General features: G+C 38.7%; 2 protein-coding genes across 4 annotated transcripts in view; one reads left to right on the top strand and one right to left on the bottom strand.

Annotated features, from left to right (window-relative positions):
* Window positions 1-368, bottom strand: part of MRRF (mitochondrial ribosome recycling factor) — a 62,198-nt gene extending 61,830 nt beyond the window's left edge. The window contains exon 1 of one of the 2 annotated variants that reach the window (XM_008056793.2): window positions 256-368. The gene's annotated coding sequence lies outside the window, so the exon portion shown is untranslated. The remainder of the gene's footprint in view (window positions 1-255) is intronic. The other variant, XM_021711720.1, reaches the window with a different exon arrangement.
* On the top strand, window positions 338-22,521 carry RBM18 (RNA binding motif protein 18). 2 transcript variants are annotated; one of them, XM_008056791.1, is made up of 6 exons: window positions 338-472; window positions 4,216-4,344; window positions 12,218-12,344; window positions 15,648-15,734; window positions 17,762-17,847; window positions 20,553-22,521. In XM_008056791.1, the coding sequence occupies exons 2-6, from the start codon at window positions 4,232-4,234 to the stop codon at window positions 20,710-20,712; spliced, it is 573 nt and encodes a 190-aa protein (XP_008054982.1). In that variant the 5' UTR covers window positions 338-472; window positions 4,216-4,231; the 3' UTR covers window positions 20,713-22,521. The 2 variants fall into 2 exon arrangements, with proteins under 2 accessions (XP_008054982.1, XP_008054983.1); XM_008056792.2 differs by having other exon boundaries at window positions 354-472; window positions 4,226-4,344.

A 22,521-nucleotide genomic window follows, 5' to 3' on the forward strand; every position in this document is an offset into this window, starting at 1 on the left:
GCTACTAAATAGCGGCTACTATTTGGTAAGTCCTCCAACAAGCCCTCTACTCCTAAGCAGTCAACACCAGCCCCGCCCCCAGCCCATGAGGCTCGCACGGATACCACAGGTCCCGTCCCAGCCTTAAAGGTCAAGCCGGACTCGAACGGGTCGGGGACGACAGTCTGGACCCTGAGGTCCCCCAGGGGTCCTTGAGTAAGGGTCTCCGGCACCCGGACCGCGCGCGCGCCTCGAGGCCCTATCAAGGACACTCACCAGCTATCGCCCAGATTACTAGGGACTCGTGCGACGGCGGCAAACGCGGCGGCGCGGGCGCCCTGACGTCACGGGGCGGTGCGGCGGCGCAGGCGTGCCGCGTCACTGGCGGCCTGGCTGCGAGGGTTGAGACGGACGATTCCAGAGGTCCGTCGGGCTGCGGAGTCTGGACCTGCTATCTGGGCATGAGCTGAGGGCACAACGCCGAAGCCACGAGGTGAGTCGGTTGCGACGTGTCTCTGCACTTCGGCGCCGGCCCCGCCAGGAGGTGTTAGAGAAAGGCGCCCTCGCAGGACGGGTTCTCAGGCCCCGCCCCGGATTGTCCCGCTGCTGGCCCGGAAATAACAATCCGAGTTATGATTCCTCGCGTCTGGGAATTCGCGGCCAGGAATAGGGAAGCTGGGGTTCCAGACTTGACCTCGTCGTTAGCTTTTAAGATCAAGGGCCTTTGCTTCTCTGGACTTTCCAAATCACTGTTCCTGGCTTCCAGAGTTGTTGCAGCTCAGCTGGAAGAATAGATGTAAAAGCGGCTTGTGAACTCTGTTGATCTAAGGGAGTGTCGCTATCGCAGACCCAAAGCATTTTGACATTCCATGTTGTCTTGATCTTTCATTACACTTTACCATTCCTCAAAAAACCCTGTCCTGAGCTGTCACCATTATTACTTAAGACTCGCAACGAATTTATGAGATAGAGATAATTATACCCATTCTAGGACGGAAGAATAAACCAAGACTACAAACGGAGAAGTGGCTTGCTTCTTTTAGTAAATATTGAGCACCAACTATGAGCCAGGCAGTGTACTAAGCGCTGGTAATAGAACCGTGTTTCAGGATCGGCAAGGCCCTGTCCTATAAGAACTTACCTTGTAGAGAAAGAAACAGAAGGTAAAACCTTAAATAACACATTGAATTAGCATTATTTGAGGGGGAGAAAAGGCGGCTATGACCTGGAATAACAAGGGACTGACTCTGTTAGGGGAAAGCATTTTTGTGGAAAGGATACTTAAAGGGATATCATATGACTTGTAAGGCACAATAACTAGGTGCAAAAACTAGGATTTGAACCCAGACCCCCGTGACCTGCACTCTTCCCACTAAAACATGATACCTTTTTGTGATATTAGGTAGCTATTAGTGTTATTGCTGATTTTAGACATGAGAAAATCAGGATGTCCTGTCACTCAAGTCTCAACTCAAATGTCATCTCCTTTAGAGAAGGCTTCCTTCCACTTAGTCTAAAGTAGTTCAGCCCCCTGCCGCATCATCCTGCTTATTTGTGTTTGTAGCATTTATCACTATATCTTGTTTATTTATTTTACTTTTGTTTTGTCCTGCTCCCCTTCCAAATATAAGCATCCAGAGGACAGTGATCTTCCTTGTTCACTGCTCTGACCCTCAGCAACTAGAGAGACCTAGGAAGTAGAAACTCAGTAAATATTTTTTAAATGAATGATTCGTTTAAAAAGTAGAAGGGACTAGGTGCAGTGGCTCACGCCTATAATCCCAGCACTTTGGGAGGCCAAGGTGAGAGGATTGCCTGAGCCCACGAGTTCAAGACCAGCCTGGGCAACTTGGTGGGATCTTGTCTCTGCAATGAATCAAAAAATTAGCTGAACCTGGCGGCACATGCCTGTGGTTCCAGCTACTTGGAAGGCTGAGGCGGAAGGATCAACTGAGCCCAGCAGGTTGAGGCTGCAGTGGCCATGAGCGTGCCACTGCACTCCAGCCTGGGGGTGGGGGGGCAGTGATAGAGTGAGATTCCAACTCAAAAAAAAAAAAGTAGAAGGAGCTGAGCACAGTGACTCACACCTTTAATCCCAGCATTTTGGGAAGCAGAGGCAAGAGTATTACCTGAGCCCAGGGGTTGGAGATCAGCCTGGGCAACTTGGTGAGACCTCATCTCTTCAATTAAAAAAAAAAAAAAACATAGCCAGGCATGGTGGTGTGCACATGCAGTTCTAGCTATTTGGGAGGCTGAGGTAGAAGGATCAACTGAACCCAGCAGGTCGAGGCTGTGGTGGCCGTGAGCATGCCACTGCACTGTAGCCTGGGTGACAGAATGAGACTCCAACTCAAAAAATAAAATAAAATAAAAAGTAGAAGGAAAAAATAGGGTGTGGACAAAATCTTTCTCCCATTTCCACTCCTGGGAGTCTATTTATATCTGTTCCACCTTTCTCAGAAGGTAAGAGCCAGAGCAATGGCTTGTTCATTTCTCTATTTTCAGTACGTAGCCCAGGGTTTAACAGTTCCTAGTTGCTTCTCACACGTTGCTGAACAGATTAAAGAAGTGAGTGGAAAAGGAAGAAAAATGCACCCTTGTGCAGGGGGTAGATAAACATGTTCAGCAAACAGATACCTAAGGACTGTTTTGTGCTATACTTTATAGAGTATACTCAGATATCTGTTCCACCTTTCTCAGAAGGTAAGAGCCAGAGCAATGGCTTGTTCATTTCTCTATTTTCAGTACGTAGCCCAGGGTTTAACAGTTCCTAGTTGCTTGTCATACGTTGCTGAACAGATTAAAGAAGTGAGTGGAAAAGGAAGAAAAATACACACTTGTGCAGGGGGTAGATAAAGTGTGCTCAGATAAATAAGAGGTAATGGCAGTATCAATATATGGTCAGCTGTTTGTTATAGAGACAGTTCCTGCAGCATTGACCACTGAAGCATTTTTGGATATATAGGACATGTGTGTTCTCTAGCAGGGATGTCTGAAGGGTGATGCAGCCTACCACCTTACCATCCCTTTATATTTTCCTTCTCTACTACATTATACTCTTATTAAATCTTTATATCTGTCATTTCATTTTTGGACCTCTTAGAAACCTTAAGTTATAAGTAGGGCAAAGTTTATTATTTAAAGATGAGAAAACTGAAGCTCAAAGAGAAATGACTTCTAGTGGAAATGCCACAATGTGAAACCAAGTCTTGTGACATCAAGCTTTCTCCTCTTTCCACTGCTGTTCTATCATAATCTTCATTCTCCTTGGCTGTGAGATGAGACATTTCAGTAACTAGTAATAATTTAAGTTAATATTAATTGAATGCTTCCTAGGTGCCATGTACTCTTCTAAATGCTTTAGGCGTATTAACTCATTGAATCTGCACAATAATTTTATGAGGCATTATCCCCATTTTACATATGAGGAAACCAAGACAAAGAGTAGTTAAGAAACTTGCCCAAGGTTACACAACTAGGAAATGGTGAAGCTGGAATAACTAAAGAAGAAATTAGTCTCTTCTTTCCAGTCTCCCAAAATGTTAAACATGATGATAGCTAGTATTTATTGATAACTTACTGTTGTTAGATACAGTGTTTGTGACTTTTTTTTAATGTACTCTCTTTAATCCTCACAACAACCCTTTAAAATAAGTATTATTTCCATTTATATATATAAGGAAACTGAGGCTTAGAAAGTTCAGGTAAAATTCACCAAGCCACACAACCTGGTTTCAAACCCATTCTTATTCCAAAAAAATCTATGCACAGATTTCCTGTATTGCCTCTTCCCTTTGCTGTATTACCTCTTCTATCAGGAAAAGGGATATAATGCTGCTCTTCCCTATTCATCCTCTTCAGTGCTGTTAAGACTCTTCCTGGTGGTTTCCAAGACTTATTTTGGGTGACAGTTGTTGAACTGGAGTATCATGTAGTAAGAAAGACTTTGGCCTCCTGCCCAGTCAGTCTCTGGCTTCAGAGGAGAAAACTTTAGTTTCTCCATGCAGAACCACGCCCCTTTCACCTTAACTGGCAGCTTCTGTGCTCTGGCTGCCAGAGGAGTTGTCCCAAGGGAACTAACTAGTTCTGGGGCCCTGGTTGTGGAATAACTGAGGCCTTTGAAGGATTGCCCAGAGGGCATGCCCTCCTTGAATAAATGTTTGTTGAGTTGAATTTGAAGTCTCATGTTCACACATTGTTGCTCCTCTCCTGCCTGAATGTTCACATTTCCTTTAGTACTTCATAGAGATTGATGGAAGCAGAAACCAAAACTCTTCCCCTGGAGAACGCATCCATCCTTTCAGAGGGCTCTCTACAGGAAGGACACCGATTATGGATTGGCAATCTGGACCCCAAAATCACAGAGTAAGTCTAAGTTACCATAATTCATTGTCTACAAAACTGGGATATTTTGCAGTGATGATGTTCAGAAGAATTTTCAAGAGATGTTGGATATATTTTGAATCTTTTACTTATGCTTTAATTTCTCTTTACATGGATGTGATGTTGTTATTAGCCTTTGTCACTTTTCTTACATTTGAACTTTGCTACTGCAAGTATACACAGTTGGGTGTCCTTTAAACCATATACCTGTTTTTTCCTGCTTACCAAAGATGTTCTCCCATTTCCAACTATTTGAATCCTTATATCCAGTGGCTATAGGGAATTATTTTCTAGAATCAACCTTGAGCATACTTTTGTACCCAGAATGAAGGAACAAGTGGAAGAAGTCTCAGAACCTTAACAGACAGGCAGAGGAGTATCTTTTGACCACAGAACCATAGAAAGTCAGAGTTGTAAGGAATCTTTGAGATCACCCCTGCCCCCTTTGGTTTTCATTTGTTTATTAAATGATTTGAACGCCATAAGTTATCAGAAGCTATATATAAAATAGAAGCTCAGAGTTGCTCTGATTAAAGGGGAGAAGAGGTGCAGCCAAAGCCTTTTGTCAGCTGCCACCTTTTCATTGGCAATCCCTGTTGAAACTCTGGGACTTTTAAGGCTCAATGGAGCATACTTTGAGAACCTCTGATGGAATCCAGTTCTTTTATCCTATAACAGAGGAAACTGAGGTCCTAAAGATAGAAGTACCTTGCCCAGGGTCACAAAATTAATTGAATTGTCCAACTCCCTACTTTTTCCAATCATAGCAATTATAATGCAAAGGAATTTCTTAGCAGAGAAATTCCTTCCCCCAGTTGTTTGATGAGGGAAGATAGTGTTTGGTGGCAGGGTAGAATGAGTGGATTGAGCTGTGTATAATAAGGTCAGTGCTTAAAGTGAATATGGACTATATCATCAATCCTATAAGCTACTCTCTTTGGAATAGTGTCAAAGGCAAGGGGAGAGGAGATTAGAGAACCTGCTTTTTTGAGACTGGGATGAGAGAAGGTATATATAGGTGTCAGAATTAGAAGAGAGAAAAAAGGATGTAAACTTGTAGGTCAGGATAATGACAGAAAGCTTAGTTCCTTAAAGTTTCTCAAGCTCAAATCAGCTCAATGTAAATATATTTGGGTCCCTGTAGAAATTATGATGATATTGGAGATGGATGTCTTCCAAATATTATGTTACCATGGTCATAGGGATCCTGGAATAGACAGCATTTATTTCAGTTCTCTTTTGTGATTGATGGCTTTGAGGATGAGTGTAAATCTGCCCAATCTCTTGATTCATGTCTCTTTGTCAAAGAAGCTTTTTTCCATCATCTAAAACCCAAGCTATGAGAGGATGCTTCCAAAAGTGGTTTCCATTCCAACCTCTGCTTGTCTGAATGGAAATCTAAAGCATGGAAACAATGTTGATTGTGTTGGCCACAGTTCTCTGTAATGAGACTCTTGTTCTAATTGTGTTCTGCTGTGTGACAGGAAAGTTCACATGGGCATTTGTTACCTCAGTTTATATCGTATGTTGGAGAATATGAATGTTTTCTTCAATTAGAACATTAACAAGAATATTGGATCAAAACTTTCCCACTGAAATCTCTGTTCTTCTTTCGCCAGGCCAAAAGCAGACGTGAAATACTAAACTATAGATCAGGGCATGCTGACTGGAAGAACTGTACTCTCCCCCTGGCTTCCTTACTTCTATATCACCAAAGACCATTTTTACTATTTTTTCTATGAATTCTCTACCTGAAAACATTTCATCTATCAAACAAACTGATTTATTAAATAATAATAAATTTCTAAAGATATGACTACAATCATAGCTTATGGTTAACATAAACTGTTTAGTTTTTGCCTCATTTAATTTATTTAATTACAGCAAAGAAGCTTGACATTTTAATAAGAGGTAGAATATATTATTTCCTTCCAAGTTGTTGAAGTACATAAACTACACCCATCATGTTCCTCTCAGGGTAGTGGTGAGCCTGGATGAGTTATTAAAATACAGTCATTCCCAAATATTGAAGGATTATGATGTAAGTTATGTAAATATATGGTACCTATCTTGTAGTCTAATCTCAGAAGGTATTAACTGAATCCAAATCTCAAAACTCTAATGACTCTTGACAGAAGTTTGCGGAGCATCTTCCAATTTTCCTAATTAAACTTTCCCTCCACCCACAAATTACTGCCAGTTCCTACCATTTCTCCTCCAACAGACCCTTATCTCTTTTTCCTATGTGTATGTATGTCTCTACTCTCCACCACCCTCTTCCTGATCTTTTTCGTAAACCGATTTTTTTTTAAGAGACAGAGTCTTGCCCTATTGTACAGGCTGATCTCAAAATCCTGGCCTCAAACTGTAAGCTTATTTGAATGCCCCTCCTATCTAAGTGTTGTCTTAACTCTTGTTAGAAAACAAATTATAATATATATTTACTGTCATGAATGGTTACAAGGATATGTAAAACAGTGACAGTTTAAAAAAAAAACACTTTTCCACCCAGTTTTCAGTTTATTACTTCTAGTCATCCTTTTTATGTGTGTTTGTTGGTTATTAACCTGCGTCCTATTTAAGTTACACTCTCCTCCCAATAGAATATGCATTCCTAACTATCTAGTACTCTGATATTATGCTTCTTGTTTACTTATATTGACTCTGTGATTGTAATACTGACCGTTTAAGGCTGTGCTAGAAGCCAGAGATATTTGTGTATGATTAAAGAGATCTTAGAGATTACAAACCCATGTTCTTTCCACTATATTCTGATTACTCTTGGCTACATTTTACTTAATATTTCTTACCTATGAAATGAGTATGCTCACCTCAATAACCTGAACATTTCTTCTAGCACTAATGGTATATGAATATAAGCTCTTAACTTTGTGAGTTAAGTGAAACAGCTATTATTTTCCCTATTTTATAGGAAAAGAAGAGTTAAGTGAGCTGACTCAGTTTACTGAAGTAGTTAATGATAATTTCTCACTGCCTAATCTAGTGCTTGCACAAATATTCTAATGATTGAACAGTCATAAACCGGGCTCGGTGGCTCAGCCTGTAATCCCGCGCCTTTGGGAGGCTGAGGTGAATGAATTGCCTGAGCTCACGGGTTCAAGACCTGCCTGGGCAACTTGGCGAGACCTTGTCTCTACAATAAATCAAAAATTAGCCGGGCGTGGTAGCGCGCGCCTGTAGTTCCAGCTACTTGGAAGGCTGAGGCGGAAGGATCGCTGGAGCCCAGCAGGTCGAGACTGCAGTGGCCGGGAGCGGCCACTGCACTCCAGTCTGGGCAACAGAGTGAGACTCCAACTCAAAAAACAAAAGAAAACAAAACCTGCCATGATCTAAAGTATCCTATTCTAAATTTTAAAATATATAAGAACCTCTTTTTAATTGTTGTGAGGATAAACAGTCTAATTTTAAGGGTAAACAGCACTTCTAAATATTACTATTGCCTTCAACAAAGAAGCCAAAAAAGTTAATGACCTTAGACATTATCTGTTTTCTGCACTGCAGTTTCCTCTAAAAGGGTTAATAATGACTTTCTTTTTCAAATATTAAAAGTGCTGTATAGAAGCTAAATTAATAGCCACTGCATTGTGCATAAGTATGAGAGAGAACAAAACCAGTAGACATTCTAATAGAAGTAGTGCTCTAAATGGAGGGGAAGTTATAAGGGCATATAGGTATGAGTAAGAAAGATTGTCATGTGTAAGCAGACTATCAGAAAGACCTTTTTGACTTAAGAAGAGGTTGAATACTAAATGGAAATGAAAATTGTAGTTGAATAGGTAGAATACTCTCAGATTATGATGGGGTCTTTAAAATTTATTCAGACAAGTTTGCATTTCATATAAAAGAGATTCATTGTTGATGTTTATCAAGAGATTGACATTGTGAAAATGATTGTTACTGTTTTATTTTGTTTTTGAGACAGTCTTGCTCTGTCACCCAGGCTAGAATGTAGTAGCATGATCATAGCTTACTGCAGCCTCTACCTCCTGGACTCATCCTCCTGTCTCAGCCTCCAGAGTAGCTGGGACTACAAACTTTGTTTTTTTTTTTTTGTAGAGATGAGGTCTCACCATGTTGTCCAGGCTGGCCTCAAACTCCTGGGCTCAAGCAGTCCTCCCACCTTGGTCTCCTAAAGTGGTAGGATTATAGGTGTGAGCCATCGTGCCTGGCCTGATGTTTTAATAGGGGAATTTTACATCAGTATTCAGGATGAAGTAGAGGGGCAGAAACTAAAGATGAAGATTAGCTAGTAGAGACTGCTACAAATCAACCCTGCCATCGGTGTCACCTAGATAGAGACTACAAACATAGAAACCAGTGGGTGAGTCTGAGAGTTAAAGAATGAGAAGTGGAGAGTTGAAGATGATCCTGAGATTTCTTGCCTGAGGAATGTAAAATAATTAAATCCCTACTGACCAGTGGGATAGCTGGAAAGGACCATCAGTTTGTGGAAGAGAGGAGGTCAATTAGGGATGTGTTAAGGAAACTTAAAAGCAGTGGACAGCCATCCAGGTGGAAATGTGCTTCTGATACAGACTTTCAGGAATAAACTAGAATGCAAGGGAAAGTAAATGCATGTGAGAATAATACGTTTATCCCTGAAGAAACCCCTGTTTCTCTCTCAGCCCATTTCTTATTTTTCCTTCATTGTCCTTGCCTTCTTTAACATATTGGTTTGTATGAAACAGCCTTTACTGTTTGCTTACTTAAATTGAAGCTACAGTCCCAGATACTCAGGAGACTGAGGCAGAATGCTCACCTGAGACTCAGGTTGTGGTGAGCCATGGTTAAGCCTCTGCACTACAGTCTGGAGAACAGAGTGAAACCCTGACTCAAAAAAAAAAAAAAAAAAAAGAAAAGAAAAAAATGGAAATACAATGACACTATTTAATAATGTACCTAGTAGAACATAAAAACCCACCTCACAATAAAACAAACTTTGCTCAAGACAATCTTAAGTGTCATTTTATGTGATTCCCATTGTCTGTAGCATGAAGATAAAAATTTGTAACACACAACATCCCTCACAGGCTGTCTTCTGCTTGCCTTTCAGCCCCCTCTTACCCCACTCTCTTCCAATGGATCAGACTGTTTTCCACTTTGATGTCTTTGCACATGATATTCACTCACACTGCCATGCTCCACTCGGATATCGCTCCTTTTATGAAGCTTTCTTTAACCACCATCCTCACTGCACCATTGGTTCTCCTTGTGTGTATTCATGTATATACCTCCATGTGCAAGTCATTCACTGTTTTGTAATTGTTTGATTACATGTCTCTCTCCTCTAACCAGAATGAGATCCTTGAAGGCAGGAACCTAGTTTTATCATTTGGATAGTCCAAGTGCCTAATTGGTCTCAACATATTGTAGATGTCTATTTTAATATTTGTATAGATTAATTACTTCTGTGCCATTAGGCAGGAAGGTTGTTTTAAAGACCAATTTACAGAAACTACTGATTAAGTTGCAGAAATACGTATGTCTGCTGTGCTAAATCTCTAGCTCCTGAAGACTGCAGGGTACACATTTCATTGAGTGAAGAGAGCCTCTGCTGAGTAGTGAGCTCTCCCACACTTCAGCAGCAGATAAAAGTGCTTGCAGATGTGAAAGCAAGATCCTTCGACTTTTTTTACTATCAGAGCTTGCAGTCCCCATCTCCAGGAAGCAAAATAGTAAACATTTCATTCCTTTTGTTTCGGTGTTCCGATAATTTCAAGAAATTATCAAACAAGAAAAGAAATCTTGGAGAAGCTGAAAGACACAGACCTAAGCAGATGTTCCTGGAATCTTAAGGTCGCGATTCTCGGGCAGAATGTGTTTGTTAGCTTTACAAAGAATAATCTGTCAGCTTTTTTTTCCTGAGTAAATTAAAATTCTTTTCTTAGGAAATGCCAATTGCGTTACCTTCCTGCTATTAAGCAGAATGGAGCTAATGAAAAGATGACTGGCCCACAGTAGCCCTTAAATTGTTTCTTTCTTTAAGATCTGGTTTGACCCACCATTCTGTGGCTACTGGCATGGTTTTGAGTTTTGAGTGGGTATAGTAAGTAGAAGATGCATCCGTGAATTAAAGACCCTAAGGGAGACGTATAGCCCATCTGTCTGTGTATGTGAGAAACTCACCCTTGCTATAAGCCTATTCAGAAAATCAAGTAAACCAGAAATTTGCACTTGAGGTGTTTCTCCTTCTTGTGAAGAGTCACTTCTTACATTTTCACTAGTAGTTGAGATTTTCTGTTGGGAGTTGGGAATTTAGAAATTAGGAGATCATGGTTATTTTCCCTTTCAAAATAGACCATAGTAATATCCACAATATGCCTTGTGATCTTTTCATTCTGCTTCAATACTCAACCTGCATTATGTCTTCCTTGTTCCACTGTGTCAGACATCTGATCCAAGATAATGGACTTGCTTGTTGATGTGTATTGTGTATTAGTATCAAATTTAGTATATCTGATGATCCATTTCATATCTTTCAGCCTCCCAAAGGAGATTCTTACTCAAGAATAAAATCTTGATGAGTTTCTCCTAGAAAACAATGTGAATATAAATGTGGCTATAACGACAACTTTACTGACTCCCTGTGGGGTAGAATTCCCAGTAATAACAGATTTAGCATGTGAGCTGATACCTTTTTAGTATCACAGGGACAGCATTGTTTAGCGAAAGCCTTGACTCCACTTGAATAGTGTGGAGGATGCCAGGAGGAAGGCCAGAGGAAAAGGAAATGGGAGAGCTGTTGGTTTGTCTCACCCTTACATCAGATGACAGGAAGTCAGAAATGAAATTGGCCACTACAACCTGTTAAAGCCACATCTGTTTGAATAACATAAAAGCTCTATAGAAACCAAATAAGTTTTAGAGTAAGGAATCCATAAAGAGGTTGAGGGAAAGAGTGGCAAGCAGTGGCTTAGGGTGAACATCCTGCCAGGAATAAATATCTTCCTTGACCATCTATATTTTTTACTTGACCATACCTCAGGGTACAAACTGTGTTTAGGCAACTGAGGTTGGTTAATTACTCATGGCTGGATGCTTTTTTTTTAAGATGTGGGGTACAGTTCAGAATTAGGTACATAAGTGATCATCGTACAGGTAAAGTTTGGGCCTCCCTTTGGGGCTGGATGATTTCTAGAACTGACCAAGTTCTCCTGCCCTGTGTGAGACTGGCCTCAGTTGCATAGTGGTTCCATGTTGTCCTGATGTTTAATCACATCAAGGATTAAAATTCTCAAGCACTTACGGAAGTACCACTAACTGTAGCTTGATTTTTGGCAGAGTTTCTCACAAGTGCAATTTGGATCTAATAATTAACTATGAAATCTAATAGGGAAGTCTTCCAGGACTGTTTTTTTGTTTGTTTGTATGAATGTGCATGTGTTTGTTACTTTGTTTATTTTTGAGATAGGGTAGGCTTTGCCTGTTGAAGTGTAGGTGTGTGTTTCTGATAGAGTTATAGTTATTCACAAGTGCTATTTCGTTGCCAAGAAAGTAAAAATAAATAAATCAACACTATTTTTGAGCATTTTTCCCAAAGAAAAAACAAATGGTGCTTGTGAGCCAGACAGCTGTTTGTAAGGTGTGGGATTTTTTTTTGTTGTTTGGTATTTTTGTGTTGGACAGATGCATAGCCATGACAATTCTAGTTCCCATTCCAAATAAAGGCAAACAACTCTGCCAAATAAACTAACAGCAGTTTGGAGGAAGGCAGGGGACGGGGACAAGAGATTTTTATCTTGGGGCAAATTATCCCCTGCTTTTATCTCACGCTTCAGACTGAGTGGCCAACAGAATTCCCAGAGCATACTCATGGGCCCTTCTTTCTCCACAGATACCACCTCCTCAAGCTTCTCCAGAAGTTTGGCAAGGTAAAGCAGTTTGACTTCCTCTTCCACAAGTCAGGTGCTTTGGAGGGACAGCCTCGAGGGTACTGTTTCGTTAACTTTGAAACTAAGCAGGTAATTGAGCTTCCTCTCCCTTTCACAGTACTTATCAAGCTCTGCCGTGATTATTTGTGCATCTCTCTTGACTACAAGAATAGCAGTTCCCTATGGGCAGTGTCTGGTTCATCTGTGAGCCTAAAAGAGATCCTTAGTAAATAAATGAATTTGTGAACAGTTTTCACAATCTACCCTCCCTTGGCCAAGGTTTAGGTTGACTTCCTTTTCTGACCAAATACTTCAGGATGCCCACATTGAGCACATGGACATTGCCCTCCCTATCCTGTTTTGTTTGTTCCTTTAGTGGCTAGCCAACAAAGTCTTCTATTCTTTCAGTAGTTTGTCCTGTGGTACAGAATCCTATCTGTGGTGCCACCCACACACTCTCTTTTATTTTGATTTCTTAAAATGTACACTTTTTCTCAATGTCTCAGAACAAATGCATATACATTTTAACATACATGGAGGAAGAGAGCACTCAGCTTCAACCATGATATATACATGTATCTCCCTGTATTAAAATTTAGTCCTTGTAATGGAATTGCGTTGATAAAGAAACTGAATTTGTACTAAATATAAAGATGCTGCTTAGTATTGTCTATAACTTTGTCATATGTAAGAACATTGCCTAGTTATTGTTTTATTAATAATATATGGATGTTTTTCTTACTATAAAAGTATACGTGCTTATTATAGGTGAAAATATAGATAACCAAAAAAGAAAATGTAAATCACTTAGCCCCAATACCCAGAAATAATCACTTAATATTTAGTCATATATCTTTCTGGTCTTTTTTCTTTCTTCACGTTCTCTCTTTATCTGTCTTGTCTCTCTCTCTCTCTCTCTCTCTCTCTCTCTCTCTCTCTCTCTCTCTCTCTCTCACTCTCACTCTCTCACTCTCTCTCTCACTCACACACATATACACACACAAACACATATACAATGTATAACACACAAGTAGGATCATATTATCATGTTTAGCATTCAAAGTATATTAAACTATTTTTTACCATTTAATCCCATCTAGATAATATTTGTATTGTAATATTATAGTTTCACTGATATTTGTATATTCATATGTTTGTATGTACATTTATCTATATCTGAGATTTGTGTAGCTTACTATATGTGACTTAGACTGCAATTAAAACTAATCAAAATCACTTTTGATGAGTACATGATACTTCATTATATGAACATATAATAAGACACTTGACTATCCCCAGTTGTTAGTTATTTGGGTTGTCCCCAGTGATTCACTAGTGTAAATATCACAGTAGTAAATATTTTTATAGCTCTAACTGTGTGAAACTTGAATAGCATCATCAAAGGCCATGTCTGTTTTTTTCTTAATACAACTTAATACAAATCGCCTCCAAGAAATGTTATAGCAGTATGTTCTGAGTCTGCATGAGAGTGTCATTTTTCCTTACCAGTGCTGGATATTTTTTGCTTTCCCTAGTTTCTGCAAATATGGTAGACAATAAGTATATATTGTTATTCTAATTGTTCAAGGTTTTTTGAGAAAAGTGAAAGAATGTCCTGTAGGATTCGCATTCTTAATACTTTTTTTCTTCTTGAATGGTAGAATGTAATGAGAATTGTTGCAGACAACTAAAATCAATGATCATGTTGGGGATAGATGTTGATTTAAGAACATTAGACTAGCTAAGTCAAGAGGATGGCCTGAGCCAAGGGGTTTGAGATCAGCCTGGACAACTTGGCGAGATCTCATCTCTACAATAAATAACAAAATTAGCTGGGTATGGTAGCAAGACCTGTAGTTGCACTGCTTGGAAGGATGAGGTGGAAGGATTGCCTGAGCTCAGCAGGTTGAGTTTGTGGTGTCTGTGAGCATGCCACTGCACTCCAGCCTGGGGAACAGAGTGAGACTCAAATTGGGGAAAAAAAACAAACAAACAAACAGTGGACTAGAAGTCACAAAGCCTAGCTTGTATTTCTTGCTCTTTTTTGTGTTAACTTGATTAACTCTTTAGGCCTTGATTTTCACTTAAAAACACCCTCCTTATAGGAGTTGGGAGACTAGACGAGGGCATATAAGGAAACAGAATTGACATTTAATAGTATCCTTAAATAACAAGAAACTGAAACAATGTACAGAGGAAATTATTTTTTAAAACACTTATCTCCTACAGCATCTTATTACTGCTGATACTCCAGAACTAATAGAGTGCCATATTGGTTCTAATTCACCAAATGAAATGGAAAAGAAGAGTAAAACTTCTCTTACATATCACTCTAACTTTGCATGAGGCAGTGGGGTGAGGATGGCCAGTGAATATTCAATGTCTGACACATAGTGGATGCTCAATAAATATTAGTTAAATGTAATACTCTAGTAAGCTTTGGAGGAAAAAGAGAATCATCAATAAAACCAGAATGGAATGCCTGGTTATTACACTCTAGTCTGTATAGACTCTCTCTGCCTTGTAGGACATCCTATTCCTCCTCTGTTCCTTAAGGGTTTCTTCGCCCTCTTAAAATGTGGATTACACTTGGCTGAATGCCTCATGGATACAGATGGGGTATCGGAGCCTTGGCAGGATGGGAAAGTACAACCATGTTTCCTGGGAATGACCTAGAGTAACTATTATCTAACTTCAGGAATTCCTTTCAACCTTGTTGCTCCTATATCTGATGGGGAAAGGGTCAGGAAACTTTTGGCTCTGAAAACCAGGTGCATAGATTGACTCACACAAATACCTTGCTAATAGTCTATTTGACTCACTCCTGCTTTTTCCGGCCTAGTTTCCTTCACCCCCATATCCTTTGAAGCCATTACTGTTTCTTGCTTTGAATCCAGGGAATAAACCCTAGTCCAGGTTATAGTTCTAGGGTCCCTGGAGGGAGTAAAATCTCTTGGCACAGTAGTTGTTACTCTAATTAACAGTAATGTGTAGAAAGGTATCACCTAATAAGAACATGACTGTTAGCTAATATTTGTTAAGTGCTTACCATCGCTCCATGCTTTACGGGCTCTTTAAGTTCTCACAACAGCCTCTGAGGAACAAGTTGTTTTATCCATATTTTACAGGTGACAAAACTAGAGACATTAAGTGACCTGCCAGATATCATATTGCTAGCAAGTGATAGAGCCAGGATTTGAATTTTTGTCTGACTTTTAAAAACTCATACCTTTTTGTTGTTCTGCCTTTTTAAATTGTATGCCCTTGCCAATTATTTACCAAGGGCAATTTGATTAGAAACTCCGCCATCAAAGCTAGTGAGGCCCTGTGAGAATACATTGAGCTAGTTAAGCATCTGGCTTTTTGACTAACATTCATCCCTTTCCTGGACAGGAAGCAGAACAAGCCATCCAGTGTCTCAATGGCAAGCTGGCTCTATCTAAGAAGCTGGTGGTACGATGGGCACATGCTCAAGTAAAGGTACGTCTAAGAGGTCGGAAAGACAACATCAAGCTGCATCCTAAGTGAGTCTTTAGAAAGATATCTGTCCACTTACCCATTTGCATCCCAGCCTCTTCACATCTGGAACAGCCAAACTTTGGTCTTCTATTTGTATTTACCATGTGTGTTGCCAGATTTTTCTTTTAAGAAACATCTCAGGAGGGATTAAGTTCCTTCATTATTTCTCTCCGCATGCCCACAGATCCTGTTTTTGATTGATTTTTCCATGTGGCTAATGTGTATACTCAGACCTCTATCATTTTTTTGGTGAGGGTTGTTCTTTGGAGGAAAAAATGTATTTATTTTTAAAATTAGTTGCTTTAGGCATTATTAGATTCTTCCCAGTCTCTTGACTTTGTGGAGAGTTTGAATTTGTTTATTCTAATTACTTGAAAGATGGGTAGTTTGTGTGAGTGCTTAAAGCTCTGGCATCTCCCTACTCCAGAGATCTTGAGAGTTATTAGGGTGTGGGTTTGTGGGACTTTGCAGTGCCTGTGTTGTTTCCAAGCCCAGTGGCAGGCTGCCCTGTTCATCCTGTAGTTGGTCTCTTGGGAGAATGCACTAGAAAAACTTCAACCATTAACAAAAGAAAATGAATGGTATTCTGTTCCAGCCGGCACAGAAGTGGTGAAATTATGTTGACTGTGGCAGTTTCAAGATTTGATTCTTCTTCTTCTACAGAAGTGAGAACTTGAAAAACCTGCCTGCAAAAAGATTTGTGATGGAGATGGAGTTTAAATCTTTAGCTCTGTAAGCATAGTTTTTTATCAGGGACACTATCCCTCCCCAGCAAGCTTCCCAGTAAAGAGCCATGGAAACTAAACAGACATTTAACCTCAGTGTTCATGGTGAAAAATGAAGTTTAGGCACTTTGGATCCTCCTAAGTATTTCAGGTAATCACAGCGCCTTCTCAATTTCTAGGACACATTGCCTTAAAAATAGAAACAAGGAGAATTACCAAATGCTTTTTTACTCAAAAGGAAATCAAGTCTCATTTGCCAAACTGACTGTCGTTTTCTCGTTCTGCATCTCATTGAAAAGGCACCCAAGAGAAATCATCCTCATTCCTGTCTTTTATTTGAAAATCTCTGTGCCTCATGGTTCTCTTCTCCAATAAATTTTTCGTGACCAAAGGCTCTTGATTACTACTTAATATCAGGCTTACTTTTTACAAGAAGTATGTAATTATCTGACATCAAATTAAATGACTCCTTTACTATAGAATGTTTTCTATATCAGTGACTGAAAGATGTTACTGCTTTCATTCTCCACTCAGACCTATTAGGAGCAGAATATTTATTATGCTTGGTGTTTTGCAAAACACAAGGTGTTCTGAATAAAACAAAATAAATATTGTAAGAGGTAATACAGTTCTTAAAATAAGAATGTAAAGGTCAACCCTACTGTGTAATTGTACCATGGGGGAATTTGAAAGTTGAAATTTTTTTCTTACCAAGTAAGGAGGAACAGATGACTAGATGGAAAGTTCTCCTCAACTGCTTTTTCTAAATGTACAGCATTTAGGCCAAAACTGTGTGAAGTTTTGCATTAAATCTAAATGTAAAGCAGTCTAAAATTGTCTAGAAATATATTGGCAGGCAGGCCGTGGTGGCTCAAGCCTGTAATCCCAGCACTTTAGGAGACCGAGGTGAGAGAATTGCCTGAGCTGGCAGATTCAAGACCATCCTGGGCAACTTGGGAGACCTTGTCTCTACAATAAATTAAAAAAAAAAAAAAATTAGCTGGGTGTGGTAGCACACACCTGTAGTTCTGGCTACTTGGAAGGCTGAGGGAGAAGGATCGCCAGAGCCCAGCAGGTATGTCACTGAGGTAGCTGTGAACATGCCACTGCACTCCAGCCTGGGTGACGGAATGAGACTCCAACTCAAAAAATATATATATGTTGATGTTAACACTGGTGGTATTAGAGTTTTTGAACCAACGTGCTATGATAAAAGACTGGCTTCTGCCCAAGTGAAGTAATTTCCCTTTTTCTTACTTTCAGAGATATGATCATAACAAGAATGATAAGATCCTTCCAATCAGTCTTGAGCCATCCTCAAGTACTGAGCCTACTCAGTCTAACCTAAGGTAAGGTGGTATGCTGCACAAAGACACAGTTATTCAAGAGCATGAACCATCTCTTCACCCGATGCTTTCATTCATACCATAATGAATCTTCAGACTCTTAGAATCTACTAACTTGACATATTGAGAAATAGGTGCAGTTAATTTCAGAATGTATATATCTCCTCTTCTTCCATCCCCCAAGGTCATATACTCCTCCCTGTTTATAGAATTTATTCACTCAAAAAAGGCTGAATGCAGCTACAACATATCAAACTTTGTGCTTAGCACTAAGATACAAAAATAAGTCAGATACTCCTTACCCCAAAAGCAAGCATTTTAATAAGGGTCTCTTTGGCATTGTCATTACATAATCATTTCTTCTAAACCATCAGTTCACTTAATATAAAATTTTAGTTTGCAAATGTTTAATTCTATGTACCATGGCAGTAACTGGTTTTGATTCTAGCTTGTGTGAATTGTCAGTTACTTCTTTGGAGTTAATTCAGAACAGGAGAACTAGGGTTGAGTAGAAAAAGGGGAAGTTAAGTGGATAGTTGAACAGAAATAGGTGGGGTTTTTTGTTGTTGTTGTTGTTTATTTTTTGCATTGTAGCCTAGGGAGAACTTTTAACAATAACAATAACAATAGCAAGGATTTATTGAGCTTACTATGAAACAGACACTGTGTGAAACATTTTACATGCAATATGTCATTTATAAAAATTCTGGTAAAAGTACTGTTATACTTATTTTATGTATAAAGAAAACTGAAGCTTATAGAGAGATGAAATATTAGCTGAGATCACACAGTTGGCAAATAGCAGAGTCAGGATTCAAAGCCAGTTCTATTAGACTTCAAAATGTAGTCTTTTAGTTACTTATTTAATGAAGCTGCAGGCTGAAAATGCAGAAATACAGTTCTAAAGCCTTTTCTAGGGGAAGGGAAGAAGATATGTGAGGGAGCATTTGCAATACATAAGAATCAGAAATTACCAATTATAAAATCAGGAAAGTAATGCCTATTTGCAGGGAGGACCAGGCAGGGGAAAAAATATCTTTCTTATATATTATTTGTACTAAACAAAACAGATTTACAAACATTTCATTAAACTGCAAGGGAAGGTGGTCCTGAAATGTTTTCAGGAGTGTAAATTGATAAGTTGAAACTAATTTTATAGTTACTACTTTAAGTTCAATATCATGATATTTCATAATTTTGTTCTGTCTTCATTGTTTTGTGCTCCTGGGAATTAAAAAAAATTATGACTTCTGTAGATTCACTAAGAGCTTATATTCACTGTGCTGTTTCCCCCATAATATTAGAACCTCCTTTTTCAAAGCTTGTTCTCTGTGGAGGTTTTCATAAATCTGACTCCTATTGGGAAGGGACACATTTATGCTTGATGGTCTTCATGTTACAAGGAACATGTCTTTAGTTTATTATAATTAATGTTTGTTGCTTGTTTACAAGGTAGCCTAGTGTTTTCCATCTATTTTTTAATCCAGAGAACCTCAGCTTATATCTTCCTTTTTTTATTATTTACATCTTTCTATTAATGTCTGTGCCTAATTAGAGAAAGTTGTTTCCCTGTAACTCATGTGGAAAGTGACTGGCAGTGCCATTAAGGGAAGAGGGACCAGAATGCATCTTGATTGTACCGTGTTCTTTTTATTGCAACTTCATTTTTAAATTTCTTGCTCATGTAAATTTATGGGTGTGCTGCAGATTCTTTTGAAGATTCCTGAAAGGCCCTATATACACTTCTTCCTAGTTTCTCTCACTGTCTACAACATCAGGTAGCATCAAGAATGGAAAATAAAGGCAACCATAGGCCAAAAACCCAATGCCTGAGTGCTTTGCATTCTGGTCCAGGCATAGCATTGACCTCAATCAAAACCAAATTCCTCACAACTTCTCTAGCATCTCATCCCTTTCTGTATAATATGGGACTGTTTACCTCCTAACTTGATGGCAAGGAAAAAGCAAGGGCTTTGGTGATAAACTGGGTTGAATCCTAGCTCTGCACTTTTGTTAGTTTTGTGAACCATGGGAATATCACTATCTCAACATTTGTTTCTTTATCTATAAAAAGTGGATGGTAACCCTTGTAGAAATAATATAAGTAAAATGCTGGGCACTGTGTCTGACTCATTGTAGTCACTCTGTAAATAAAAGCCTTTATTAGCACACATTTGTCAGTAAAAAGAGACTATGGGATTTCCAGAATGGTTTTTTTCTCACTGTTATTCAGCAATTCAGGAGGTGGTACTTTGGGGTCAATTTGTATTCAAATCTCAGCTCTCTCACTTACTAGCTGTGTAACATTGGCTTTTTGTGCCTCGATTTCTTCATCTGCATAAGGAATACAACCTACCTTATGTCATTTTCAACCCTATAAATAAAAGAATTATTTTTAGTGCCTACTCTGCTGAGCACTAAGGTGGTAAACAGTGTTTGTATCTGAGGAGCAAATGTAAAGATATGTGAAGTACTCCTAATGATAATCTGTATTTATATTAAAAACTTAATAGATGGTTCAGACTTAATCTCTTTCTTAAAATGAGAGCACTGGTTATTTTTGTCTTGTATGTAAAATGTTTAAATGTTCATAATGTAATATATCATTGCTTCTCTGATGTGTATGAGAGGCATAAGGAGATGAGATATAGATGTATTTTCTAAATGCACCTAGGCCCACTCTGATCCTCTGCTGTCCTTGATTTCAGTGTCACTGCAAAGATCAAAGCCATTGAAGCAAAGCTGAAAATGATGGCAGAAAATCCTGATGCAGAGTATCCAGCAGCGCCTGTTTATTCCTACTTTAAGCCACCAGATAAAAAAAGGACTACTCCATATTCTAGAACAGCTTGGAAATCTCGAAGATGATGGTTGTGAATTTAGCAGCAAAAGCAAACTGATCTCCACACCTAAAATCCTCTGCCTTTGTACTTTGTAGATGTGAATGGTACTATTCAACAGAGCACAATCACATGTTAAAATTTGGTAACATAATGTTTTTGGATGTTCTTCCCTAAACTATGTGTGGAATTGAGTATCATCCAGAATAAATAGGATTGTATCCCAAATTGTGATTTGAACCCTGGGGTGCTCTAATTGGCTGATTTGTTTGTATTTGTAACTCCAGAAACATTCTACAGTGTGCCAGAGAGAAAGGCAAATATACAAAATATTATTATTTAAATCAGGAAACTAAATGTATTAACATCTGTAAAAAAATTAATGAGCATTTTTCTGTGCTCATGTCTTTACAACATGAGAAGTAAAAAGCGGGGAAAGAAGTGACAGACAGACTTAAATCATGTTCAGAACTATTGTTCCAGAATTTACTGGGAAACACCTCCAACTGTACTCAGAAAGAGAAAGTTCTTGGCAAAAGGCAGCTGATTCTATGAACAAATGTTGTAGTAATCTGTTTAAGAATTATGCTTATTGTTTCAGAATCCCAATCAGGAAAATGTGTATATCTTAAAAGCATTTGCATCAACAAAACTGTAGAATCAAATTTAGCATTTGTACCACAGCAGAAGTTCTGTTTGGAAATCCAACTTTTATTCTATAGTGATCATTTTTTTTAAATCTAAGTAATCCTGCTTTCACTAATACCAAATGTTGTTATTAACATGGGACTTTTTAAATTATTCTTATTGCATGAGATTTTTTTTTAGCATGAGATACTCTATTTGGAATTATATGATGGTCAATCTAAATAGAAAAAGCAAAATTTATTTGAAATCCTAAACATTGCTATATTGATCACTAGCAAACATCATTTTCTAATAATTGTGTAGGGATCTAAGTAGAAGAGGTTGTGTTATCTTGTGCAGGATAAGGAGGTGGCATGTAGTGGGCACAGAAAGTCAATAGAGCAGATACTACTCTAGCACCAAGACTGTAATGGCCTTATGTTGTAGGTAGTTTTGAAAGACTGCATGACTTGAAAATGTTTCTTTACTCTTAGAACATATTTCTCCCTAGATATTTTTGTCACTTTGTACATTCTAAATATAACAATATGGAGAGATAAATCAACAGATTTCAGCACAGTTTTGGTCATTTTGGTGCCGGGTTTGACAGACTGTTTCGTTGGACAGCACTATTGCTCCTTTACCTGTAAATCACTTTGTTGTTCGAGGTCCTGTTCTTGGTGATTACAGACTGTTTACCACTATCGTTCCTAGCAAGAGGAAACTTTTGTTCTAGGAACTTAAGTGTTCCCATGAGTATAAATGAATTTAAGACACTTGAACGAAAACCTCAGCATAGTGAGGTTTCAGAATTCACAGAGCTAGTTCAAAGATATTCTTATGACTTTTCCCAAGATTGATCTTTTTTAGATATCTTTAGATATAAGATACTTTCTGCATTTATTAGCTGTGTCTATCTGATGCAAGCAACTCCCATTTGGGGAATAATTCAGATAGGTGGGAGCATTGTCTCCCATTTCTCTGGTGACTTCTTTTGGCTTATAAGTCCTACAAGGGTAACAATGGAGTAGAAGACCTGGCTTAACACAAAGTAGTCTTCTATTTTTAATAGAAACTTAGAAAATACTTACCATGAAATTATATAGAGTTGTTTCCTTTAGAAACCAGAGCTATTTATTTGTATTTAAAGCAATGTTTATTCTTTGTACCGATTCTTATCCCTCCGTGTTAATAAATCCAAGATAGTGTC

Source organism: Carlito syrichta, unplaced genomic scaffold, assembly GCF_000164805.1.
Source record: "Carlito syrichta isolate Samal-C Ts95f unplaced genomic scaffold, Tarsius_syrichta-2.0.1 Scaffold302529, whole genome shotgun sequence".
NCBI lineage: Eukaryota > Metazoa > Chordata > Mammalia > Primates > Tarsiidae > Carlito > Carlito syrichta.